This window comes from Leucopleurus acutus, assembly GCF_964270905.1.
Source record: "Leucopleurus acutus genome assembly, chromosome: 14".
NCBI lineage: Eukaryota > Metazoa > Chordata > Mammalia > Artiodactyla > Delphinidae > Leucopleurus > Leucopleurus acutus.
The window spans coordinates 28870385-28895241 of record NC_139156.1 but is presented as its reverse complement, the minus strand read 5'-3'; the positions used below and the strand labels follow the sequence as shown (position 1 = coordinate 28895241).

Sequence of the window (24857 nt, the reverse complement as noted above, 5' to 3'; positions counted from 1 at the left end):
GGTGTTATAACCACAAAATCACTGCCAAGACCAATTTCATGAAACTTTTCCCCTATGTTTTTTTCCAGAAGTTTTACAGTTTCACGTCTTACTTAGAAGTTTCTAACCCATTTTGAGTTTATTTTGTTCACAGTATAAGGGTCCAACTTTGTTCTTTTGCATATGGATAGAAGATATCCAGTTTTCTCAACACCATTTGTTGAAGAGACTATCCTTTCCCCATTGTGTATTCTTGGCACCCTTCTTGAAGATCAGTTGACTGTACATGCATGGATTTATTTCTAGGCTCTCTACTGTGTTCCATTGGTCTATATGTCTGTCTTTATGCCAGTACCATACTGTTTTAATTACTGCAATATATTTTGAAATTAGGACCTGTGATGCTTCCACCTTTGTTTTTCTTTCTCAAAATAGTTTTGGCTGTTCAGGGTCTCTTGTTGTTCCAAATGACTCTTAGGGCAGTTTTTTCTATTTCTATATAGAAATAGATGCCAAAATGCCATTGGGATTTTATAGGGATTACATTCAATCTACAGATCACTTTGGGTAGTACGGACATTTTAACAATATTAAGTCTTCCAATCCATAAACACAGGATGCGTTTCCGTTTATTTGTGTCTTTAATTTCTTTCATCAATGTTTTGTAGTTTTCAGTGAAACATCTTCCACCTCTCTAGTTAAGTTTATTCCTAAGCATTTTATTCTCTTTGATGCTACTGTAAATAAGATTGTTTTCTTAATTTCCTTTTTGGATAGTTCAGTGTAAGTGTATAGCAATGCAACTGATTTTTGTATGCTGATTTTGAATTCTTCAACTTTAGTAAATTCAAATATATTAGCTCTAAGATGGTAACTTGTATGTTATATGTTTTTTACCATTTTTTTTAAAATCCTACCTGGGCAGATAGTAACTCATTACTATTAGTCACTGACTTATTGAAATGTGTTCAGTATATAACAAAGTGATAGGCACCTAGAAAAATGATGTCAAACAGTTTGTAAATAATTCCTTGCTCCTATAACCAGAGTTCTCTTTAGGAGATGTAATAATATTATGCTGTTGATTTTTAGCTCTAAAACTGATGCTCCCCACATGTCTGCTGGAGATGCACTTGGAAATGTTTTGGCATGTATAATAGAGATTTGGGGTTAAAGTGATCTCTTTTTCCTGTCCTCGCTCTGCCACTTACTAGCTGTGTGATCTTGAACAAGTTATTTAACAACTCTGAGCCTGAGTTTCCTCATCTGTGCCCATAATAAAAATGTGCCTACCTCATAAGATGGTTATAAGAATTAAATAAAATAGTAGTTATAATGTGGGTACAATGTCTGAGTCACATTAAATGTTTAATACAAGTCATTAGTAATAAAAATAGCTAGATGATGATGACAACAACAATGACGATGATGATGATGACAATTAACTGAGCCATCTACTCACTCACCTAGTCCCTATTTATAAGCAAGAATATATAACTGTAGGACAACGGGGCAGGTTTAAGAGTGCAGATTACCTACAGGAAAGATTTTCCCCCTATATGTTAACTAGATACGTAACTGTAACACAGATACGTCACAAATACCTGGGGAAGACTGAAAAATACAAAAGTGTTTTCTGCTTATGTACAAATACTTAGAAAACATTTTTAACCCCATCCTCAACTATCCAACTGTCTGGCTTTATTTGACTTTTGAAAGAAAAGTCAGGCGAAAAAAAAAAAAAAAGAAGTGAAAAGGGGGATTGTTTCCAGTTGAACTGACAACCAAAAGCCTGCTTTGCATTGACTAAATTTTTTAAAATTAAGTTTGGCTCATGCCAGCGCTATTAATCCCTCAGTTTATAAACACTGTTTGATCCCAATGAATCTCTTTAAAAAAAAAAAAAAGTCTCCCTTTCATGTTAGAACTACAGCACAAAGTAATTGCAAAGGATACTATCCATATCAAATCAATTACCATGTCCTGTCAGTTTTTCCTTTGTAATGACTCCCTAACTATTCCTTTTCTTTCCCACTGCTGCTTCACTAATGTAATCTGTCCACATCTCACTCCTGGATATCTTCACTAGCCTCTCCTTGATCCCTCTTCAGCTAGGAATCTACCACTGTTCTGTTCTGTGAGGAGCTATGAAATAAATCTTCCTAAAATATCACATATAATTTTGTTAATCACAATCTTTCCTTGATTCTCTGTTATCTAAAGGATAAAACCCAAACTCCTTGACTTAACTCTCAAGTTAACTCTCAGATTGCCTTCAACGATTGAATCCCAAATCCCAATCCAATTTCATCTCTCAAAGAATGCCTTTTACAACTGGTTCCCAAATGGCCTTGGTATACTGGAAATGGTATTGGCCCAATGGCACACAATCATTACTTTTAGTTCATCAATTCCCAAATATTAAGCATTTACAAACAAACAAGCAAATGATAAAAGAATAGCATTCCTTCATCTCCAAATACTCCTGACCATGACTAAAAACTCCAGAAAAGGGATCAATGGTTAATATTCATAAAACAAAAACCCACCCTATATTCCTTCATTCTCAAGAAAATTTCACTTTTCAAACTATGCTCACAGGTATTTCCAGAGCCCTTCCAACTGCCAATAAACCAAGACTGCCAGAGGATGAGCATGACACTGGTCTCTATGGTGGTAACTCATCAGCCTACCAATGTCATCAACGTTTCAAAATGCTCACTCCATGCCCTCACCACAGCCCTCTCCTATACTAGTAAAGCAAATGAGACTACTGGGGGAGTAAGCCAGGGGCTGGGAGCAGCCAAGTAAATCAGCTGCCAGGCTGGGAACAGAACCCAGGATATGATCCCATTACTAAGATCTGTCCATTTAGCTTTTGTCTGTTTTTAGTTTCTCCTTGTATTTTTTTTCTCCTTCTGAATAAACAAGCTTGCTCTAAGACAGCAAGACTCTCAAGATGTGAGGGCTCCTTCTTCACATGCAAGCTGTAACTCCTCAAGATCTCTCTGCATGTGAATATTTTATTACATTAGATTCATAGATTCTCTGTAGTCTCTGGGGTGATTGCAAACACAGAAACAACCACTGGAAGGACAACTACCCTCAAGGTATGTGAATTAAAGACCTTTGTTTTCAACTTTGATGGATTCGAGACCACTAAAACCTAACTCATTCATTATTCTTTCAACAAACATTTATCGAGCACCTACTATGTGCCAGGCCTGTGCTTGGCACAGGGTATATAGTGATCTTAAAAAACACCACCACACACTCAAGGGCAGAGATACCAGGGACAGAGGTCTACTCTAAGATGAAGTGTGGAGTGAGTCCTTAGTCATCATTATTTTATAGTAAGAGGATCATTAGTCCTTCTCTGACTTTTAAATGCTGTAAGGACGTGTTAAAACAGGAATTCAATACAAGTAAGCAAGCATTTTTGACCAACCACTATGTACTCATCACTGAACTAGATATGATAAAATTCTAAAATGTACTGGAAGCAACCACGTATTGTTGAAAAAACATAGATTTTAGAATCATAAACTCTGACTCTGTCAAGTCCTAGTTGTAAAGCTGGGACAAGTTACTTAACCTCCCTGAACTTCAGCTTCCTCAACTTGAAGTGATGAGAAAACCTGCCTGGTAAGGATTAAATGAGATATAAAGTGCCTTGCAGAGGGTAGGTGCTCAAGAACTGTTTATTGTCTTTCTTTCAAAGAAATTAGGGCCACTGACACCAATTAAGAGATTGCCAATAGGAGGGAAGTCCAAAAGGGAGGGGATATCTGTATGTATATGGCTGATTCTTTTTGTTGTGCAGTGGAGGCTAACACAACATTGTAAAGCAACCATACTCCAGTAAAATTTAATAATAAAAAAAAAGAGATTGCAACTTTAGTAGATGGTCTAGACTAGGACAGCAACAGTAAGACCAAAGGAAAAGTAAGAAATACCAAAGGCAGTCAAACAGGCAGGAAGGACATTTAGCATTGCATCAAAAAGGTTTTATTATACTCACGAACTAAAAGAAACATTCTTTTAGGGATAGCCAAAATATGGTATATCCATACAGTGTAATATTGTTCAGAAATAAAAAGAAATGAAGTACTGATATATGTACAACAAGGATGAACCTTTAAAACATTATGCTAAATTAAAGAAATCATTCCCAAAGAACCACCTATTGTGTAATTTCATTTATATGAAATACCCAGAATAGGCAAACCCACAGGGACAGAGGTATATTAGTGGTTGCCTCCATCTGGGGGGTGGGGGAGATTGGGGGAGATAACTAAAGGATGTGAGGTTTCCTTTTGTAATGATGAAAATGTGATTGTGATGATTGCACAACTCTGTGAATATACTAAAAGCCATTGAAGTGTATACTTTAAGTGGTATGTGAAGTGTACTGAATGTGAATTATATAACAATAAAGCTATTTTAAAAAGATTAAATAAGACAATGCTTATAGCATTTTGGAAGTGCTCAATAAATGTAGGCTGATGATATTACTAATATTGTTGTTTCCAGAAGAAAATACATTTAATGTCAATTTTTTCATGCATGTAATTGATGAGAATCATCTACACTCTTAATCTCAAAATTATAAAACCATTATGTAATACAGAGGAAACGTTAAGAAATGTCAGCAATGGTCTAATAACCTAAAGTCCGATAAATATTTAAAACAATCAGAAATAATAACATTTATAACAATCAGAAATAATAACGGTGATACCAATGAAGTCTTCCTCAACTACTTCAGGTGAAGTTTACTGCTTCTTCCTCTGTAATTTATCTATTTGTATTTCCATCACACCATTATCTATTGTATATGACATTTTTCCCACTAAAGTGTGAGTTCTATCAGAGCAAGGACTATGTCCATTTGTTTTTGTATCCTTTGGGAGAGCATATTGCAATGCTGGCACACAGTAAGTGCTTAATAAATGTTTATTGAATGAGCATTTAACTGAAAATTCGTGGATTTTTTGCCTGAACTCCTGTTTCGGCCTCCCTAAAAAAAGAGGAGGAGAGGGTTTTGAAAGGTGACCAAATGAACAATTACAACTCACATCTCTACATGACTAACAAATGAAAACACCTCAAGAAGTGATGTTTTACTAGTTTTGCCACAGTCTTAAACTTCCAAGGATCTCAGGAACAGGGAAATAACCTGAAACAGGTTATTTAGCCCTAGGAAAACCCTGAAAAGTTTACATAATCAACCCATGATCCCTGCCATCACTACTAAAGTAAAATGGATGAGAAGCCCCTCCCAGCTCCCGATCTTGCTTCTGCCTTTCAGTGAACATTTCCCTCTTCTGGCTACCATAAGTATTAATATTAGTAACCAGTGTAGGAAAGCCTTGTTCCTCCAAATGTGGTCCCGAGACCAGCAGCATGGCAAGACTGGGAGTTTGTTAGAAAAGCAGAATCTCATTTTTAACTATTAGATCCCCAGGTGATTCACATGCACATTAAAGTTTAGGCTTTACTTCAGTAGAGTTGGCTATACCTGGTCTCTAGATTCAGACTGTCTAGACTTGAACTCCACAACAAACGCGCTGAAGTACCTTAGGAAAATCACCTCACCCAGAGGTTCTTAACGTGATGTACACTTTAGAACCATCTGGGGAGATTTTTTTTTTTTTTTTTTTGCGGTACGCGGGCCTCTCACTGTTGGGGCCTCTCCCGTTGCGGAGCACAGGCTCCGGACGCACAGGCGCAGCAGCCATGGCTCACAGGCCCAGCTGCTCCGCGGCACGTGGGATCTTCCCGGACCGGGGCACGAACCCGCGTCCCCTGCATAGGCAGGCGGACTCTCAACCACTGCGCCACCAGGGAAGCCCTGGGGAGATTTTTAAAGATCACAATGCCTTAGCTACCCCAGAGATTGATTTAATTAGCCTAGGACCCAAATTTTTTTTTTGCGGTACGTGGGCCTCTCACTGTTGTGGCCTCTCCCGTTGCGGAGTACAGGCTCCGGACGCGCAGGCTCAGCGGCCATGGCTCATGGGCCCAGCCGCACCGCGGCACGTGGGATCTTCCCGGACCGGGGCATGAACCCGCGTCCCCTGCATCGGCAGGCGGACTCTCAACCACTGTGCCACCAGGGAAGCCCAGACCCAACATTTTTTAAAGCTCCCCTAGCTAGGGGAATGCAGCCAGAATCACTGACTAATTTCTCTAAGCTTCTATCAAATGGGACAGTTTATACCTGCTTCAAGGGGTTGTAAGGAAAAAATCTTATCACCTTTGAAGAGCTTTTGGCCCAGTACTTGGGATGTATAAGTGCTCAATAACTGGTAGTTATTATTATCAGACCTGGAAACCTGGAAATGAATTGTCCTATAGCAGGGATAAAAAAGAACAGACTCAAAATACTAGTCTGGTCCCGTCCTACAGGTAGGTACCTGCCAAACTCATGAGGTACAAAAGAAAGGACACAGTCAAAGAACTCATTATCCCCGGGATGAGCTCTCTTAGCAACCAACTGTTGATTGAAGCTTCAAGGAAACTACAAGATGTCAGGTAAGGGGCACCATCTCTGCAAGGTGTCAGAAAAGGCCAACACCTTAATTTGGAATGTATTGATGGAGGGTGGGGGAGCACTATTTCAGCAGTTCTGTAACACAGGAAATCCCTCTTACCACACCTTCCTGATTCACACTGATTCTTGATACACACACATGTGTCCTCAAACCTCTTTTTCCCGTCCCCCCAAATTTTCAATTGTTCTGTTCCACATTTAGGTGATGAAAACTTAAAACCTGTGGTTATAACTTCTATGAGAAATTTCATTTTGAAAGCTTTCTAAATTTCAACTTTACTGCCATGAGGGAAACAGAAGAAACAAAAGACCTCAGTCATCCACTAACACAAAAACCCCTAGTGAAGACATTTAATAAGTGTAAGATTTCTGCTGCAAGCTGTTGAAAATCCTGACCTTTGGACTGGGGTATCATTCATTTGCTTCTACAAATGTTCTATAAAACAGCAGCATTTATTTTCCTAATGGTTTCAAGTTATGTTTACTTTCACCTATGGGTTTTAACTTGGCTAAGCCTGGACTACAGTTTCTTTTGAATCTACAGCTCATTGAATTTAACCTGAGTCTACTCTTCCAAGAGGATTCATAATGGCCAGGGAAATAAGTCCACAATCTGGTTTTTTTTCCAACAATTGCAAAGAAATAAACACCCAGATGAAAAGAGTGTACCTATGAGGGCACTGAGAGATACACAAAGATTCACCTCAATGGTGATTACAAACATTTTTTAAAGTGTGCATGGTTTAGTGACTACCACCAAAAGCTCATGTTCTATTTCCAGCTCCTCTGCTTACTCAGTACGGGCCTCCTCTGTGGTAAATGAAACCCTCTCACTGGATGCACCATGATAACTAATGAATGTCTGAACTTAAAAGGCTTTTAAATTCTTTGTTGGAAGTCTCCTCAGTGATACTGGCACCCACAGAGTACTCTCAAAAGTCCCCTCTGTGCCGTTCTCTGGACTAGTTCTAACCTCACCCTGGGTTTGGATTCCAGTCTCAAAGGAGTCTGAGTTTCAGGTGTCAAATCTACAAAAATGGCATCCTGAAGCTGGTACAGAAGTTTATCAATAAAGAACAGTTCAAAAAGAATCTGGGACTAAACTAGAGCCTAGCACACCTACAAGCAAACACAGCTTCTCACAAAGAAACAACAGGCCCATTCTAGCCTTCCTATTTCAGATTGGCCCAAACACTGCAGAACACAAGTACCCACCTGGTTCACTGAAGTAGAGTGGAGGGATTATCGTTAGCTGTGTATACCTCATTTAAGAGTATCAGACTTGAAGACAGAGGTACTGAGTTCTAATCCCAGTTCTGCCACTTAAAAGCTGTATTACTCTGAGCAACTTCCTTGAGTCTGTTTTCTCATTTATAATATAGAAATGCCAAAATTTAAAAGAAACTTACTATACACAGCTCCTGTGAGGATCTGAGGAGTTTTTATAATTCTATAGTTCTATGATTCTATAGTTCTTTAAATTTTAAAGAACATTACAAATGTAAAGTGTGATTATTTTTCTCCTGCAAACTGATTAGGGAGCTATTCAAAAATGGCTACTTCTGCCTTCTTTAGTCTGTTTCTCACAAAACATTGTGTGAGGTCTTTATAAGTGTCTCTTCTTTGGCTGAATAGTATTCAAATTCACAGAGTAGCTTTAAAAGATGAGTGACAGCTAGGATTTCTTTCAAATCACACAGTGATATACTATTTGAACAAAAAAGTTAAAATATTTTTAGTGTCACTTTCTATCTGTATCCAAAACTTTTAAAATCACTTGTTTTACAAAAGAAAACTGTACTTTGATGCACAGGGTTAGTTTTGCTGTGACTGTTTTCTTGACATTTGCTCAAAGAATGCATTATAGCTAAAAGGATTAAAATGGATAAGGGTGGTTAAAAAGACATTGGGGAAAATAAATAATTTAGATCAAGTTCCAATACGAAAAAGATATGATTCTACAGCACTGCTTTGTTAGAAACTACAGACAAATAGCAAACAGAGAAGTTCTTGCAAAAACGTACCAACGAATTAGAAAGAATGGTTAAATTACAACTCATCCACGTATGGATTATTCTTTAGCCACTGAAAAACAGCCCATAATTTCTGACTAAAAGGTTATCTAGATAAGCAAGTTGTACAAAAATGCAACTCCACTTACACATTTAAATTTTTATATACATATGTATGCACAGAAAAAGGTCTAAAAAGGTACATGCCAGACTGTTGAAAGTGGTTATATCTATGATATATGTATTATTGAATTTATATTAATGAGCATGCATTTCATTGGTGTTAATAAAATAAATAAAAAGCCTAAAACTTTAAAAGTAAAAATATGAATAAGGAAGTTAAGCATTAACCAGAAATAGACTATGAATTTTTTAAAAAGCAGAAACAATGAATGGAAGAGCTATTATTCTTTTTAGTGTATTAAGCTACCCAATAAATGGCAAATAATCAGTCAACAAGTATACACTGAAGAACTACTAGGCAAAAGACAGCTACTAGATGTTGTAGCAACAACAAAAATGATAAAATCACTACTGTCACAGTGACCTATAATCTAGGGGTTGAGCCAAGTCTACATGAACATACACAAAAAGATACCTGAGAACATTGAGGCAGAATATGAAAATAGCCAAAAGAGTGATTTTTATACAACAAATACCTTGGAAATTCAGGCTCAATAAACACTTCATGAATGAATAAATGAGATCGTGAAGAATTCATAGAGAAGGAGGACAAATTTGAGCAGGGTTCTGAAAGACAGGAAGAATTTAGAAGTGGGTAAAAAGTGGTCAGACAGATGATGGAGTGTGAAATCTGGAGGGTTAGAAATTAAGAGAATAGCAGAATGAGTAGGAGCTCTGTGACAGGAAGCTATACCATCTGCTTGTGAATAAACTCAGGTTCCTGTGGGGAAGAGGAGAGAAGAAGCTGGCCAAGGAAGGTGGGCTGACTCTAGAGGGCCTTGGAAAACTGGAGGAGAATGAGGAGGATTTAAGTTAGACAACGGATAACCTTGAAGGTTTCTAGCTAGGCAGTGACAGGAGAACGTGGAGCTTCAGAAAGATTAATGAGGCAGGAGGATAAAGAGAGGCTGGAGAAAGGGAACCCGGTTTCCTTAGACAGAGATGACAGAATAGATGGGAGACGAAGACTGCCCAAACCAGATGGAAACAGACTTGAGGCAAACAATCATAATTTTCATTTAGCCCCATTCTCAAACTTTCAAATCAGACTCAAGTTAATATAAACCCCAGAGGAAAGGCCTTTGAAGCTGTCTTGGTAGAAGAATGAGGAATATTGTGCTGTTATGCTATAATGGGGGTGGTGAAAATCACCTACTTCATAGTGAGACTGTCCTGGATCCAGCCACAGCTCTGCCACTTACCAGCACAGTTACTTACTTTGTGTAGAATATATAACCTCTTTGCTCCATAGTTTCTTCATTGTAAATGGCTATAAAAGTGAGTTTAACAAACTTGAGTTTAACAAACTCTCAGTTCAAAGAGAAAGATAAGGAAGAGAGGTATGAAGGAAGGGTTTTCTTGAAACTTCACCCTTATCAGTTCCCTTTACCCTTCACAAGGTTTCTCTGGCCTCAGAACTTGAAAGAAGAAAAATGCAGAGTATGGTTCTAGTATATAAATAAAAACAAAGTAATTCTAAAATTGCCCAATAATTTAATGGTAACTTTCCAACAACTTTTTCAAATATTCTTATTTTTCTGCTTTTTTTCCTGCCATTTCCCTTACATCAATGACACTGTTGATCCATTTCTAGTATTCTTTTCAATTCATCTGCTTCCAAAATAGTTCTATCCCACTGGATAGAACTAATAAGTTCTATTCCATTGGATCAGATGCTGTCCTATTCCTTCAAATGTCATAAAGTGTGACAATCATCTCTTTCAATTGTTCATGTGTCTCCCTGTGATTATTCTTTTGCTGTTTTCCCTAACAACTATTTTGTGTCCTAACCCACTAGACCTTTGAGGGAGGGTCTATAGCACACATTTTTTTTTTTACTGCTCCACGATACTTAGTATAGGGCTTTTGAGTGCCTGATACATGAATAGATGAATAAATAAAATAGTGAATGAACCAAAGACTGGATCCCTCTTATCTAAGCACAGTGAAGAGAGAACAGGACTGGGTTCTAATCCTGGTTGTACTAACTACTGATCTTATGACCTTAAGCAAGTCACATGTCTCTTCTGAGTCCCTATTTCTTCATATACACACACATACACACGTGCATGCTCACACGTTTGTCAACAGATTGATTTAAGAATTAAATGAGATACCACATGTAAAACACAGTAAGAACTCAACAAACAGTAGCTGTTATTAGCATTATTATTATTTACCCTTAAGGCCAGGTCAAGCTCCCTCCTCCTAGGCACCTGTCCTGACTACTCCAGCTCTCACTTAATCTCCTTCTCTGAACTTCTATAGCCCTTACAGCTTGTTCTACATCCTTTAACCTTTGAATATATCCTATCTTGTTCCCATTGCTATTATTTCCTACATGCCTTGTATGTCTGAGATCTTTGACTCACAGAATCTCAGAATTAGATGCTACAAACAGATAATGTGGTCCATTTTCTTCATTTTATGGATAAAGAGGGCTTCAGGAGGTTAACAACTTGCACAATGACACATTTAGTTAGTAGAAAAACAAGTTCATTAACACAGGCTCCGCTTAAGCCTTCAGGTTTAATGGGTGATGTCATTCATTGAGTCCCTGCTCCCCAACTCTTTACCTAGGTGGCCTTGGGCAAGTTATTTAACCACTCTGTGCCTCAGTTTCCCCATTTGTCAAATGGGAAAATACTACTTTCCTCATAGGGTTGATAAAAGGATTAAATGTTAATCTATGTAAATTCCTTAAAATAGTACTTGACACATAAGAAGCACCCAACAATGTTAGGTAATATTATTATATTATTACTATTATTAAGCTGCAGGGGGAACATCCATTCTTCCATAGTATTTCAAAGATAATGACCCAAATCTGAGCAATTTAACTTTTGCATTCTCATCTTCCATCTCTCAAGGTGTTTCTGCCTTTCCAAAGCAAGTAAAAAATAAGGTCCTGGTTTAATCCCCAACTCCCTCAATACAAACATACGATACAGATATGTACCCCATCTTTTCTAAATATGCAGCTTATATTTTTCACTCTTCATTCTTCACCACACAAAAAGCAAAACACATGCATTAAGGTTTGTAAATAACATAATTTTTTGTTTGACTTAATGTGTCTGTTCCATGCAATGTGATGATGGTTATCTATATGGATTTTTATGTGTATGTCAATCCCAGTGTGTTTTGATTGTAAATTCCTAGAGACAAAAACGATGTCTGCTTAAGTCAATCAAACATAAATTCTGGGGCACTTGGACTAAATTAGATCAAGTATTCAGAGCAGAATTTCAGAAAAATTTAGAGAATGAGAGAGGATTAATGAGGATTGGCTCAGCAGAAGGCTTAATGAAACAGGGGACTTGGGCAGAGCTTTGAAGGACAAGTAAAAATTTTAATTCAAGACAGAAAATGAGTGTTCGAGGTAGAGGGTATACTATGAGCGAAGTGGAAAGACTTAGCAAAGATTAGTCTGACTAAAGTAGAGTGATGATACTCAAGAACATTGAGAAATTCTATTGAATATGTAAGACCAGAGCACTTTGAGAGTACAGTTCATGTTCTATTCCTCTTGGGTAGCCCCAGTATCTTGACTAACCTTGGCATTTGGTTTATAATTTAAAAAACATGTATTGAATTAAGCAAAATTACACTGCTTTTCACTGTACTTAAGTGAAGAAAACTGATCATGAAACCAAAAGACAAAGGAGTTCAACAAGGTATCTATACATCCTATAGAACTAGCCTCTAGTCTACAAATTGTATTTACTTTGCCTACATCACCACCATGGACAAGTGTAAAAAATAAAACACACCAAATTCTTTCATACTCATATATTCATATGCTCTGTCTCTCTCAGTCTCTGTCTCTCTCTCTCTCTTTCTGTCTCATACACACACACACACACACACACACACACACACACACACACACACACACACTGTTCAGAGTTCCAATCCATTGCCTCATAGATCTAGACAGCTGAAAACTTGAATAAGGTACTAAGAAGCACAGAAGTTAAGAGTCTTAACATTTAATCCATTTCGATGAAGGATTCTCAGAAGAGGCTCCTGACTCTACGAGCCCGACCATGTGACTGGCAGGCTAAACAGGCCCAGGGAATTTTGAAAGAAACTTCTTTGCTTCCATGATGTACCCATCCCACCAGGAGGCCTTGGGAGGACAGGAGAGAGAATATAAATAAATATGGCAAGAGAAACAGTGATATTTGGTATTGGCAACAGCAGCACAATTTGTGTTGTATAGGAACACATAACTCTTTGTGGATTACCTTTAGCCCCAATGATCAGGTGATAAATTATACAAATGTGGTTGTGATTGAAAGACCTATTTACTAGACTTTTTGATTCACTGAAATTAATTAAGCCACCTCTACAAGCAGTAGACCAGAGTTTCCAGATCTCCTCTCTACCACTTCCAGCACTATATAGATCCACAATGACTAAACTGCGACTAAATGGCATGATAACTATATCTTTAGATACCACATTCAAATTCACAGGGGTACAGTGAGCTGCAACTAGCACTCAGGACCTGGTACCAAATTTCAAACATTATAGAAAATGCACCCACTCTGTTTCCAAAAGGCAGAATAAAACATATATAAAACTTCAGGTGGGGCTTCCCTGGTGGCGCAGTGGTTGAGAGTCCGCCTGCTGATGCAGGGGACATGGGTTCGTGCCCCGGTCTGGAAAGATCCCATATGCCATGGAGCGGCTAGGCCCGTGAGCCGTGGCCGCTGAACCTGCCCGTCTGGAGCCTGTGCTCCGCAACGGGAGAGGCCACGACAGTGAGAGGCCCGCATACCGCAAAAAAAAAAAAAAAAAAACTTCAGGTGATTTCTGACACCCATTAATACAATATTAAATTGTGTCAAATCCTTCTAAAGTTGCTGGTAGACAAATCATGAAAAGCCAAGTAATGGCGTTGGAATGGAGGCTTTTCTTGGCCTAAAAATCTCTAGAAACTGCTTTTGACTGATGCTGCTGAAGTGATAAGAGGTCAGGAGTATGTAATTTGACAACCATAGCTGGGCCTCATTCATCCTCCCAGCCTCAGCATCAAACGGGCCTGGAGCTAGCTGCCTGCTCAATGAGTAAATTCGTAAGTGAATAAATATTACAAAGTAGTAGCCTGTTTTTACTCTGTGAAAGAAGGAAGGGTAACAAAAATTATCAAGCAAATTCTAAAACCTTTATTTTATATACCCTATAAGAACCAAATTAATTTAGTTTTAAATTATCTGTCCTTCAAACATGCTTCATAACTCAAACTTCATCAAGTTCAGTTATAACACACTTTAGCTAGAGTATATGAATGTGTGCAATGATTTGGAAAAGAAGAATGGGAGAGGGCAAAGTCATTATCCATGTTGAAAACATGTCCTTCCCCTCTCCAATGGAGTAAAAGAACTTATAATAGCCTCTATTTTCCTATAGGGCCAATTCCATTTTACTATGCTTAAAATTCAACATTCTCATCATCTGATCTGGATTTACCCAACCAACCTTTACTCTCACACATGTACTTTCTTCTTTTTTAATTACATATTTTGGAGCTAACAAAAATACATTAGCACTTCTTAAAATTCAAATTAGACATAATTCTAGAAATATGAGCTTTTCTTAGAATAATTTCTAACATGTGCTTTTCATAATTTTTAAATTATAAACATTACTGAACAAAAAATATGCAAATAGGCTTCTATAAAAAAGAATCTGTTATGCTTCTAGCAACATGAACTAATATAATTTTTAACATGTACCTTCTATTAGGCAGGTGGTCCCCTTATTACCCAAACACATATTTAGGCTTTGCCTCATGCTCTTTCCCTTGAATGAAATGTCCTCTCTCATCTCTACTTCTCCAAAGTCTAGGCATCTTCCACAAGGCCCAACCTAACTCCCACCTAAGTCTGGCCAGTATTCATCTCTACTTTTCCTGTCATATCCTGGCAAACTATTTTGTTCCACTTAGCACTTGTGGAACAAGTGCTGTATTGTCTTTGTGTTACTCTTCAGTTTTATCATTATAAATGTTATCTCACTAACAAGCTATTAGATCATTGACAGCAGAGACAGTGTCTTTTGAAGGGGAAAGGTCAAGTATTTTGTAGAGTATCCTTCAATTTGACTAGTGTTTTCTCATATTTACAGAGTTATGGATTTGGGGAAAGAATATCACAAAGGTGAAGTGCCCTTCTCATCACATGATATCAGGGAATACATGATATCAACATGACCTATCTGCTGATGTTAACCTTGATCACTTTGTTGAAATGATATCTGACAGCTTCTCCACTGTAAAGTTACTATTTTCTGCTTTATAGACTCTCTTCTTTAGAAACAAGTTGTTAAATCCAGCCCACACTCAAGGGGAAAAGAGAAGTTCCACATCCTAAAAGTATCAAAGAATTGGTGGTCCTATGCTAAAACCACCACAATAATTAATTAATTAATTAACATTATGAGAGAGATGCTTTGAGGCTATGCAAATATCGTGCTTTGTCTTAAACCTCGCCTACTTATTTTAACACTGATTAGTGGATCTTGCCTACAGCAATGATTACTGTTGTGCTCTAATGTTGATATAGGGCTGTATCTTTTATTTATTTGATAATCTGCATTTTGTCCAGCATGAAACTAAACACAGAGCAGGTAATCAATAAACACTTGTTAAATGTAATTGCATTTCAAGAAACATTTATGTAAAATAAAGTGAGATAATGAAAGGTAGATAAGTTCAAGGCAAATATGTATTTTGGCAGTTGTGCTGTTCTTATGTCATATGTCTTGATTGATGGAATGGGAATACAAAGATAAAGAATTAACTACCTCACCTCTACTAAAACTAGGAGAACTTCCTGGAGAAAGGAAAACAATAATAATAGTCATATAGTGCCTTAAAGTTTACAAAGTGTACTCCACATTCATTATTTAGGATTTCAGAAGCTCTCAGAAGAGAAAATTTTCAGGAGACGAAGATTGAAAAAACATTTAAATTTGTGAAAAGGCACTATTAATTTGGGAATTGTAAAATTAGGTGTAGAAACTACATAAGGCTAACCAAGAAAAGCAAAAGTAAAGGCAAAGAAGAAACAGATACAATAAAAAATAGTGTGGGTCCAGTGCAAGGCTTTAAATCAGGTGGTAAAGTTGATTTAATGCACAGTATAAAACCAAGACACTTAGACTACCAAAGATAAAGAGTACATAGTTAAAATAATGAAGTATGTCATTAAAATAAATATTAAGAATGGACTTCGTGTGAAAATGCATTGAAGGTGAAAAATGAATGGAATCTTTATGTATGTGTTTACTCATTTCTTCATCGGTAACCTCCATTTTTCCAGTGCCTTTAACAGGCTCTTAACCTAGTATGCAGCCAAAAATATTTGCAGAAGTTCTACTATGTGTCATACATAATGCTAGACATTTTAGGATATACAACAATTAGATATGGTCCCTTCCTATAAAGAATTTGCATTCTAATTGAAAAGGTAAAACAAAAATACATATATATATGTTTAACTTTTCATATATATATATGTGTATACACACACACACACACACACACACACACACATATATATATATATATATATATATATATATATATATATATATGAAAAGTTAAAAAGCAAAACAAGGCAGAAGGGGCCAAAAGAACAACATAATGAGAAAGAACTGCAATAGTCCAGAGAAAAAAGAGATAACTATGAAATGACCTGTTCAGGAAGGGCTTGTGAAAATAAGGGGCATTTGCAATGGGTCTTCAAGAATTGGGTGGAGTGGGTGGTGAGATTTTAACAGAGCCAAGAAAAAGGCATTTAAAGCACAGATAGAATGGCTGAACAAAGGGGGTTGAGATAAAGGTGTTTTAAGGAAACAGTGAAAATAAAGCTAGGCTGTAATAAAAGTTTTATGAAAACATAGGGTACAAAAGGTAAGCTGAGATTTAAAAAGGCTTTGAATGCCAAGTTGAGGAGTTTGAACATTTTCTGTAAGCAATCCAAAAATAATCAAAGTTTTCCAGCAAAAAAGTGACATGATGAATATGATATTTTAGAAATATTAAGCTGGCTTTTGATGTGCATAATAAATGGTGTATATCTTGATTAAAGATATGGTTATGGCAGTAAAGAGACAGGCATACAAATAAATCACACTGAATATACAACAAAGAGACAGACTGCAGCAAAATAAACTTAAGAACAAAAGATTAACCCAAGATTTCTTTGTTAGGAGCAAGAAAAGCATAACATCACATAGACAGGCAAAGGGTAAGACTCCAAAATATGAAGAACAATCCTATTTTTTATTTCCTCCATCATCATCATGTTTATATGAAGTTCAAGTTGCCTACGCTAAGAGTGGAATAAGTAACTGTATTAAAGGACTAACTAGAGAAGTTCCCAAAGTTTATGTAAACAGTGACTTTAGAAAGAGAAAATGCAGCTGCATTAATATGCTTTAAAAGTTTTTGGAAAATACAAGCCACATGACTTGTTAACTGCCCTATTAATTCAGGGGAAAACAACAACAAAAAATCACATCGAGGTAGCAATATGAATGAATTAACTAGAAAAGTGTATGTTACCCAAGCTGGAACTATCAGTTCATTTTAATGTTCGTATATAACAAAACTAAAGATTAGCCTCTTCTTTCATTACCACACAAAAAAAATAGCCACCCTATGTTCTCCACCTCCATTCCTTAAAGACAATTCTCCCTAAAAATGCTCCCTACATTCTCTTAATCCTCTCAAACAATTCCCTAATTCTATCTCCTTTCTTCTGCATAAACTTTGGTCTACCGCATCTTATTCACTCCTTAAACCCACTTTAAAATACAAAACATATATGTTATAAATTTCCTGAAGCTGCCTTTAATAAAAGTAGGAATACTTAGTCTTCATAGTGCTTTGCGGTTGACAAAATATCTTATACAGATACCTCTCAGAACCCTCACAGAAGCAATGCAGAGCAGGTATTATCACATCCATATATTACAGAGAAGCAGCAAGCCCAGGGCCACATATTCATAAGTGATAGAGCCAGGCCTGAAATACAGGCTTTCTGAGTCCAAATTCCATATTCTATTCCCTATGTCACTCAATTTCATAATGTGCCAGTAGGTGTATCTAATTATTCAAAATGTATGTTATTATTCTATATTATGTTTAAGCCAATACATCCCTTTTTTAAAAAAATAAGGTACTTATGCCAAAATGCCTATTACAGGGCCGTTTACTGAGAAGACCTAATTATTTTGAGAGGCTCATTATGATGACAGTTATCACTGGATTAAAAGTGACAACTGAAGTATAACATTTGCAAAATTGCTGAGACTATACCAAAACCATTTTTGCCTTTAATTCTGCAATGCAACATGCAACAACAAAGACAATATGGGTGTTTTAAGGATATGTGAGCATCAAAGGGCAGAAACAGGGCATTCCTACTCTCTTTAACTGTGCTAAGGCCTCAAATACTGATATAGTTCAGAGCATCTTATTACCAAGGAGACATAAATCAAAAGGAGTTCAGCTAGGAGCAATAAAACAGATTAGTGTTGGGAAGGACTGACTTTAAAGAAAGTTTTAAAAGAATTAAATCCAGGTAGTCTAGATAAAAAACAGCTATGAGGAAACCTTTTTTTGAAGCTGACACAACAAAGAAATTATTTTGAAGGTAAATGTCTAAAAAAATGCAAAGAGAAAAAAAAAATGCAAAGAGGAGTAATCAAATATTTAGAGAATATAAAGGGAAAATTCAGGAAAAATTTACCAGTGAAAACCTATGGGACAAAAAAACTCTCCCACAGGAGTGGTGAAAACTACACTCCTAGAGATATTTAATACTATGTTGGACAAAACGAGAAAAGGATTCCATATGGAATGATCCTGTACTGAACCCTGAAGTGGTGGAAGGATTGAAGATGACCTCTTAGATCTTTTCCATTTCTGGTTTTTTCCTAATTCTATGAAGTTTTATGGGGCACGGCCTTCTGCCAATATCCTTTCTCCCCATCATGCCCACTTTCTCCTTGTACAAAGGGAAACAAATTGTATCCTTCATTTTAAGCATATCTCCCACTCTCAATGAATAGGTAATATAATCCGAGGTACAAGTTTGGGAGAAAAAGGCTAATTCCTAAACTTATAATAGTCCTTTTTTTTCCCACAGTGGTTCCTGGGGCTCTTACAAGTTTTTTCACAAACTAAAGAGGAAGTAGTTCAAATGGACTCAAAGAAGAGCTGTTTCATCAGGAAAACCATTAATATTCTCCCTTCTTGTATCCAAACACAGAGCTGACAGTGACCCTGGGAGCTATAAAGCCCCAGGTCAAATTACCATCAGAGCTGCTGTTCAGGATTATCTTTTACCTTTCAGCATTTTATGATGAGTGACAGCAAAATCTACTGGCAATCCACATTTTTATAGCAATGATATTTACCTTTGAAAAGATGTAGCCTTAAACACCTACACAATTTGCCAATGCTGTAAAAGAGTAAGTCTAATTCAGGATTCAAACTCAAGAAGCCTCAGTCTTGCCCTCTTTCTCCAGTCTGGCACTTTAAAAAAAAGGTTTCTCAGCCAACCTTGAAATAGATCCAAACTCTCCAGAATTCCCATTCAGTGAAAGCCCCAGAAAATACAAGGGCTTTTCCTCATTTTGCTGATTTATAAGGACAAGATGTAACAAAATCCAGGGAGCTCTGAGAACATGTCCCTGAGCCCTTTAAAAATAAAACTGTAGCTCGTGTATGAGAAGGGACAACAGGGCAGAGATAGCTCTCCAGGAATGGACGCTACTGCCTCTTCTACCCAATCTAAACAACCTCAGTGGGTGAAGACCCATCAATTGCCACCTTGCCCATTTGAAAGAAACTCTGTTCCTCTACCCACACAGCAAGTTCATAGTTATTAACACCAAACCCTCTAAACAATTTTCTTAAATACCATTTTCATTTTTCCCTAGTAAAAATGAGACTGTTCAAAGACTGTAAAAAGATTGGCCTCTCACACTGGAATAGGATCTGGCATTTTCAAAAGCCCTTCCAACACTTAACTCATCTGATCCTGGCAGGAAAGGCTGGCATTTATAATCCCATTTTGAAACTGAGAAAAAAAAAGTGCAACTCTGAGAGTGCAACTCTAAGATTAGGCAGTCTAAAGAAGAACCCACTGTGAAAAGTTTCAAACCTTCCCAACAATGGACCAATCTAAAAAGGATTATTCCAGAAAACTTTAGAGTGGGATTCAAAAGAGGCTGAAGCCCTCCGTAGCCTCATCTCAGCAAAGCAAAGAATAAGAAAAACAAAAAGGCACTTCCTTTAATTTTAGAAAGGAAACGTGACCCTGCCCCTTTATGAACCTGACTGGATTTTCTCAAGAAACCCACTGCACCTTCTCCCTATAGGACTAGCCAGTCATAAGTTTTGGCTACTAGTTCTCGGCCTCTGAGACTCAGCCACCGAAGAAAGGCCAGCAGCCTGGACAAGGACAACCTGATGAGCCCCCTTTGTGTAATCACGTCAGGAATCCCACACTCCAGTTTCCCCTCGCCTACAGCTACCAGTTTTTCAGGTGAGCTTCAACCTGGCCCTCCTCCAAATCGGCACCCCACACGCACACATACCGATTGCTGGCTTCCACTCCCCAAACTTCCCCCACCCAACAAGAGTGGGGAGCAAGTTTCTCACCATCCTCATAGTTTTTGAGATAGTAATCCGGGCCGGGGCCCCCACGGCTTTTTGCCGGGTTCCTCAGATTCTGGAACTGCAGGAAGTCGGTCCTTTTGCCCCCGAAGCGCAGAAAGGCAGGTGAAAGTCCCCGGGCCAGGGTCACCAGACGCTTGGAGCTGCAGGGATAGAGAAGGAGAAAGGAAAGGATCCGGGGGACAAGCGAGAGGACGCGGGGCACCAGCAAGGCCCTCTTCCCACTCTCTGTGGAGTTGTGCCTGGCGCCCCAGTCCGCCCATTCTTGGGCCATGGGGCTCCGGGAGCTACGCCTCCCGCGCCCAAATGGTCGTGGCCCCCTCCCTCAGGCACCCCGACGATGCTCACCAAAGGTAGTATTTACAAAGAGTTAGAGATTGTGTTTGTTAATAGTGTGTGCATAAGGTGGGGGGTGCCCTTCTGCTGAGAACACGGGACTAAGGCGCAGTTGCGGGGCTTCTGCCCCTGCCTGAAAAGCTCTCCCGGAGGAGACGCGCAGCGCACGGACCCCGGGCTCCGACTTTTGCCAAACTTCTGGGCTGAAAGACGGGATCTGCCTCCTCTGCCCCAGGGGCATCGCAACCTCCATGGAGAAGGTGAAACCCGCCTTCTTTCTCTAGGAGCACGCACCTGAGGTCAAGTTAATTTTTTTTAATGCCAAAGCTGATTTTCCTTTTCCACTACCTTATAACAACTGTATGCATCTCCCAAATCCCTGAGCAAGAGAAATTCCCGGGGTAAATCCTTGCCTTTCTGAGAACACTCCCCAGCCCCGCCTTGCACAGTAAAAGCAATGCCTCTTTGGCCCCTGAAATAATTCAGCCCGATCTCAGGAAAGGTAACGTTCTCCTCTCCACCCCCCGGGTTGGGCTCTATCTTTTTTCCTTCCCACTTGGGGCCATTTGGAAGCTCTGAGGAAAATGAAGTTTGCCGAAATGTGGAACCTGCGCGTAGTAGGAGACTCGAGGGGCATCAGAATACTATTTACACCTATTTAGGTTCAGGATTTCCATAAGTAGGTTTTTCAAAAGCCAAACGCTGCTAATTCGGTAAGGGGTAGAGAAGGAGCAAACAGATGCTCTTAATGCTAAGGGCATCAGCTGTTAAGTTCGGGGTCTCTACGTTATTTTTAACGCTTTGCTGCTTCAGGTTCTGAATATCCAATCCAAATGGTACTAAAGAGTATCTTAAAGGCGGTGGATAAGAGAAAACAGAGAAAAAAAACAGACTCCAGTTTTAGAGTTTCTAACAAAAGTCGTGGCCGCCTGGAGAAGTCCAGTAGCCGCCGGAAGGATCGCTTGGCCGAGGACTCCGGCACTGCGTTACCCGGCGGGCGCAATCGGCCGTCGTGTGGGCCCACGGCGGGCGAGGAGACATCCGAGCGAGTCCGGCCCAGCAGAAACGGCGTTTCCAACAACCTTCCAGCCGGAAACCTGCACAGCCAATGCAAATACGCCCCACCAAGGCTTCTTCCCCGAAAAGCCGCCTTCCACAATCCTTTCTGCGACAAGCATTTAGCGAGAACATGAAAGTTTGTTGTTGTTTTTAAGGTCAGAAGCAAAAGAACCCCGAAGGAGTCCGCGTAGCTAGAGAAGCGCCATGCAAGTGGGGCGTGTAGTCGCCCCCCACCTCCCGGATGAGCTCACAGACGCGCGCTGCTGCACGGAAGAGCTTCCGAGGAGGAATCCGGCCGCGCAGAGCTGTTCCCGCCCTCCCAGTGGAGGCGCGGGCAGGAACCAAAACGGCCTCGGCGGCGGCCACAGCAACCACTCAGTCCTCCCGCAACGCTCGCTCCACGTGGAAGAAGCGCCCCACACAGCGCCTCCTGCTACCTGCCGCGTCCGCTGACCTGGCCGAGGCTAGGGAAACCTGGAGAGCTGAGGGGCGGGCGCACGCGAGAAGCAAACTCGAATTTCCCAGAGTGAAAGATACTCAGGAAAGGCGCGGCGGACGCGGCCTCAGAACAGAAAAGTGAGACTGAGAGCTCTCGGAGCTCTTCGAGGGAGCCCACAGCTGAGGCTCCAATTTGGAGGGAAATTTTTTTAACTCAACACTTGGATTCGACATTGTAGACTTTTTTTTTTTTTTTTACCCTGCAACTCTGTCCCTGTTGGGAAGGGATCGTGGTTGCCTTACTGCTGAACAGTAACAACTGGGGAGAGGCTGAGCCCAATTAAGAGTCCAAGCCCTAGAGTAATGCAGGGTCCATGATCACAAAACTCCCGGCTTCCTAATCCACCAGTGCTGGATTCAGATCTCCGAAATATCCCCGGGGTACTTCTAGGACACTTTCCGCTCTTCTTATATACGCTATGACCGGAGCGAGGACTTTTTTTTTTTCTTTAAAGAAAAACTAAACTATGCAGTTATCGCAGGAGATTTAAGGAGTAGGGACTGGGGGGGACCATTCGATCTATAAAAAGTATCTTAAAAAGTCCTGAAGTCTGGAAAGGACAGCGGAGGATATAAAATTAAAAATCCGAACCAACTTGCCCACCGCTCAAGCCTCTGCTTAGATTCATTTTCTGTCTGGGAGTGGGAGAGAACTGACGGAACGATCTTTCCGTGGAAAATTCCACTTTCGTGCGATCCCCGCTTAAACACTCACAGACACACGCAGACAGGCACTCTCTCTCTCACACACACACACACACACACACACATCCCTCTCGGGTCTTTGTTGTTCAAGACCTTTTTCTTCACTTTTGTGACTGCCCTGAACCTCTTCTTTCTTTTCGGAAGTAGACGGGGAGGCTAATTGTGGATATATGTAAGCACAACATTTTTTCAGTCATAACTGGTAAGTTTCTGAAATGCCTTCTGCATTGCAAACATGTGCATCTTAATAGAAAACACTGCTTTTCTCAATCACCAGTTACAGCCTCAGCAAATATTCCAGGAGGAGGAAAACCTTTCTTCTCTTTGAGAGATCCGCTTGGCTTTTTTTTCTTCTTCTTCCCCCTTTGGAATGGGGGGATAGGAAGGGGTGGGGGTTGCTACTTTAAAAAAAATGATCCATTGAAGCCCCTGCCTTACCTTAAGAAATCCAGCCAGCCATCATGAATGATAGACGGATCCAGCTGCAGAGAGAGGAAGTTCTCATTGACTGTCCTGACTGGGTTCTTGGTGCTCACATCAAGTAGAATCAGGGTCTTTTCCTTCAAACCTGGAGCTCTGTCTACAGGCAAGGGTCTCCTGTCTCCAGCTTGGGAGGAAAGGGAGAGATGGAGCAACAGAGCCAAGATGAGAGCCACCGGGGCTAGGCACGCGGGGGGGCGGGAGTTGCTGGAGGGCATGGCTTCAGGAAAGGCACAGAGCACCCTCATTAAATCCCTCTGATTTAAACCTCTCTTCGTACAGGGTCTCGCTGGTGACTAATTGTCCATATCTAAAGTGTGTGTCTGTCTGCCTTTTTCCCCCCTTTTTTTCCCTTCCTTTTTCCCCCCTCTCTCGTTTTTTTTTTTTTTTTTTTCTCTTCTTCTTCAGTGTTTTGGTGCTGGTGGAGCGAACTCACGCCCCTAGCCAGCCTTCTCAGAGACTCGTGCCAAGAGTACTTCACCAGCACCGCCCCTTTAAGAGATTTCAACTGCAGACATTTTTTAACTTTTTAAAGGTAAGGTGAGGCGGGGCGGGGGAGGGGGGAGTAGGAGGAAGGGGTGGCGTTGTACCCTCCTGATTTAACCCTCTAGGGTCGGGAAGCGGATGGAGGGATCGAAACTGTACAGTTTTAACATTTGGGGTACCGGGCGGGACGTCTTGTTTTTACTTCCCTCCCGTGCTGGAGTAGGGTCTGCACCAGTCGCGCGCCTGTTTGTCCTGACAGCGTCAAGGAATGTCGTCTGCTCCAGGCCCTTCCCTTTGGGTTGAAGCAGCGAGAGCAAGGCTGGTTAAGTTGCAGAGGGGTCCTGGGGTGGCGACTGTGATTCCTGCCAAAGCACCGAGGGCAGACGGAGACTCCATGGACGCAAGTATGGACCTCTGCGACGCGCTGGGCAGCAACACAGAAGCCGCCCTCTGACCTGACAGGGCCCAGAAGGAATACACAGAATGACCAGGTCAAAGGGTTTATCCGCCCGTAGGGGAAAAGGGCCCAGGCTGCGCGTGGCTCCGTTCTGCCTGCAGCTGAGGCGAAAGTGTCTTGGGGGTTCAATACACGCTGACTTAGGCCAAGTCAAAGCAACCCTGTCTGTGCTTGGCTAGTCTGGGCGGCGCTGCGCCCATCTGAGCCACTGCTTGCCCACTGTACTCCACTGCAGCAGCAGAGCTACCCCTCAGACCCTCCTCTAGGTCACCCTGGGCTTATCCCTCCCGAGGGGAACTGCGCCTTTCTGGTCCTGGAGAAGAACAGAGTGATGGGTTTTCAAACTCGGCCCGGAGCCGAAGCCAGAATCTGCCCACACGTAGCTCCTGGATGCTCGAGAAGAGC

General features: G+C 40.1%; 1 protein-coding gene across 4 annotated transcripts in view; it reads right to left on the bottom strand.

The window, feature by feature from the left end:
- HPSE2 (heparanase 2 (inactive)) overlaps nucleotides 1-24063 on the bottom strand; it is a gene marked incomplete at its 3' end in the record, with an annotated part of 568642 nt that extends 544579 nt beyond the window's left edge. For all 4 annotated transcript variants that reach the window (XM_082854941.1, XM_082854943.1, XM_082854944.1 and 1 more), the window contains exons 1-2: nucleotides 23468-24063; nucleotides 20417-20574 (exon numbers count right to left, since the gene is read on the bottom strand). In XM_082854941.1, the coding sequence (XP_082711067.1) occupies nucleotides 20417-20574; nucleotides 23468-23757 (448 nt within the window). In that variant the 5' untranslated portion in view covers nucleotides 23758-24063. The remainder of the gene's footprint in view (nucleotides 1-20416; nucleotides 20575-23467) is intronic.
- Between the last annotated feature and the right edge of the window lie 794 nt (nucleotides 24064-24857).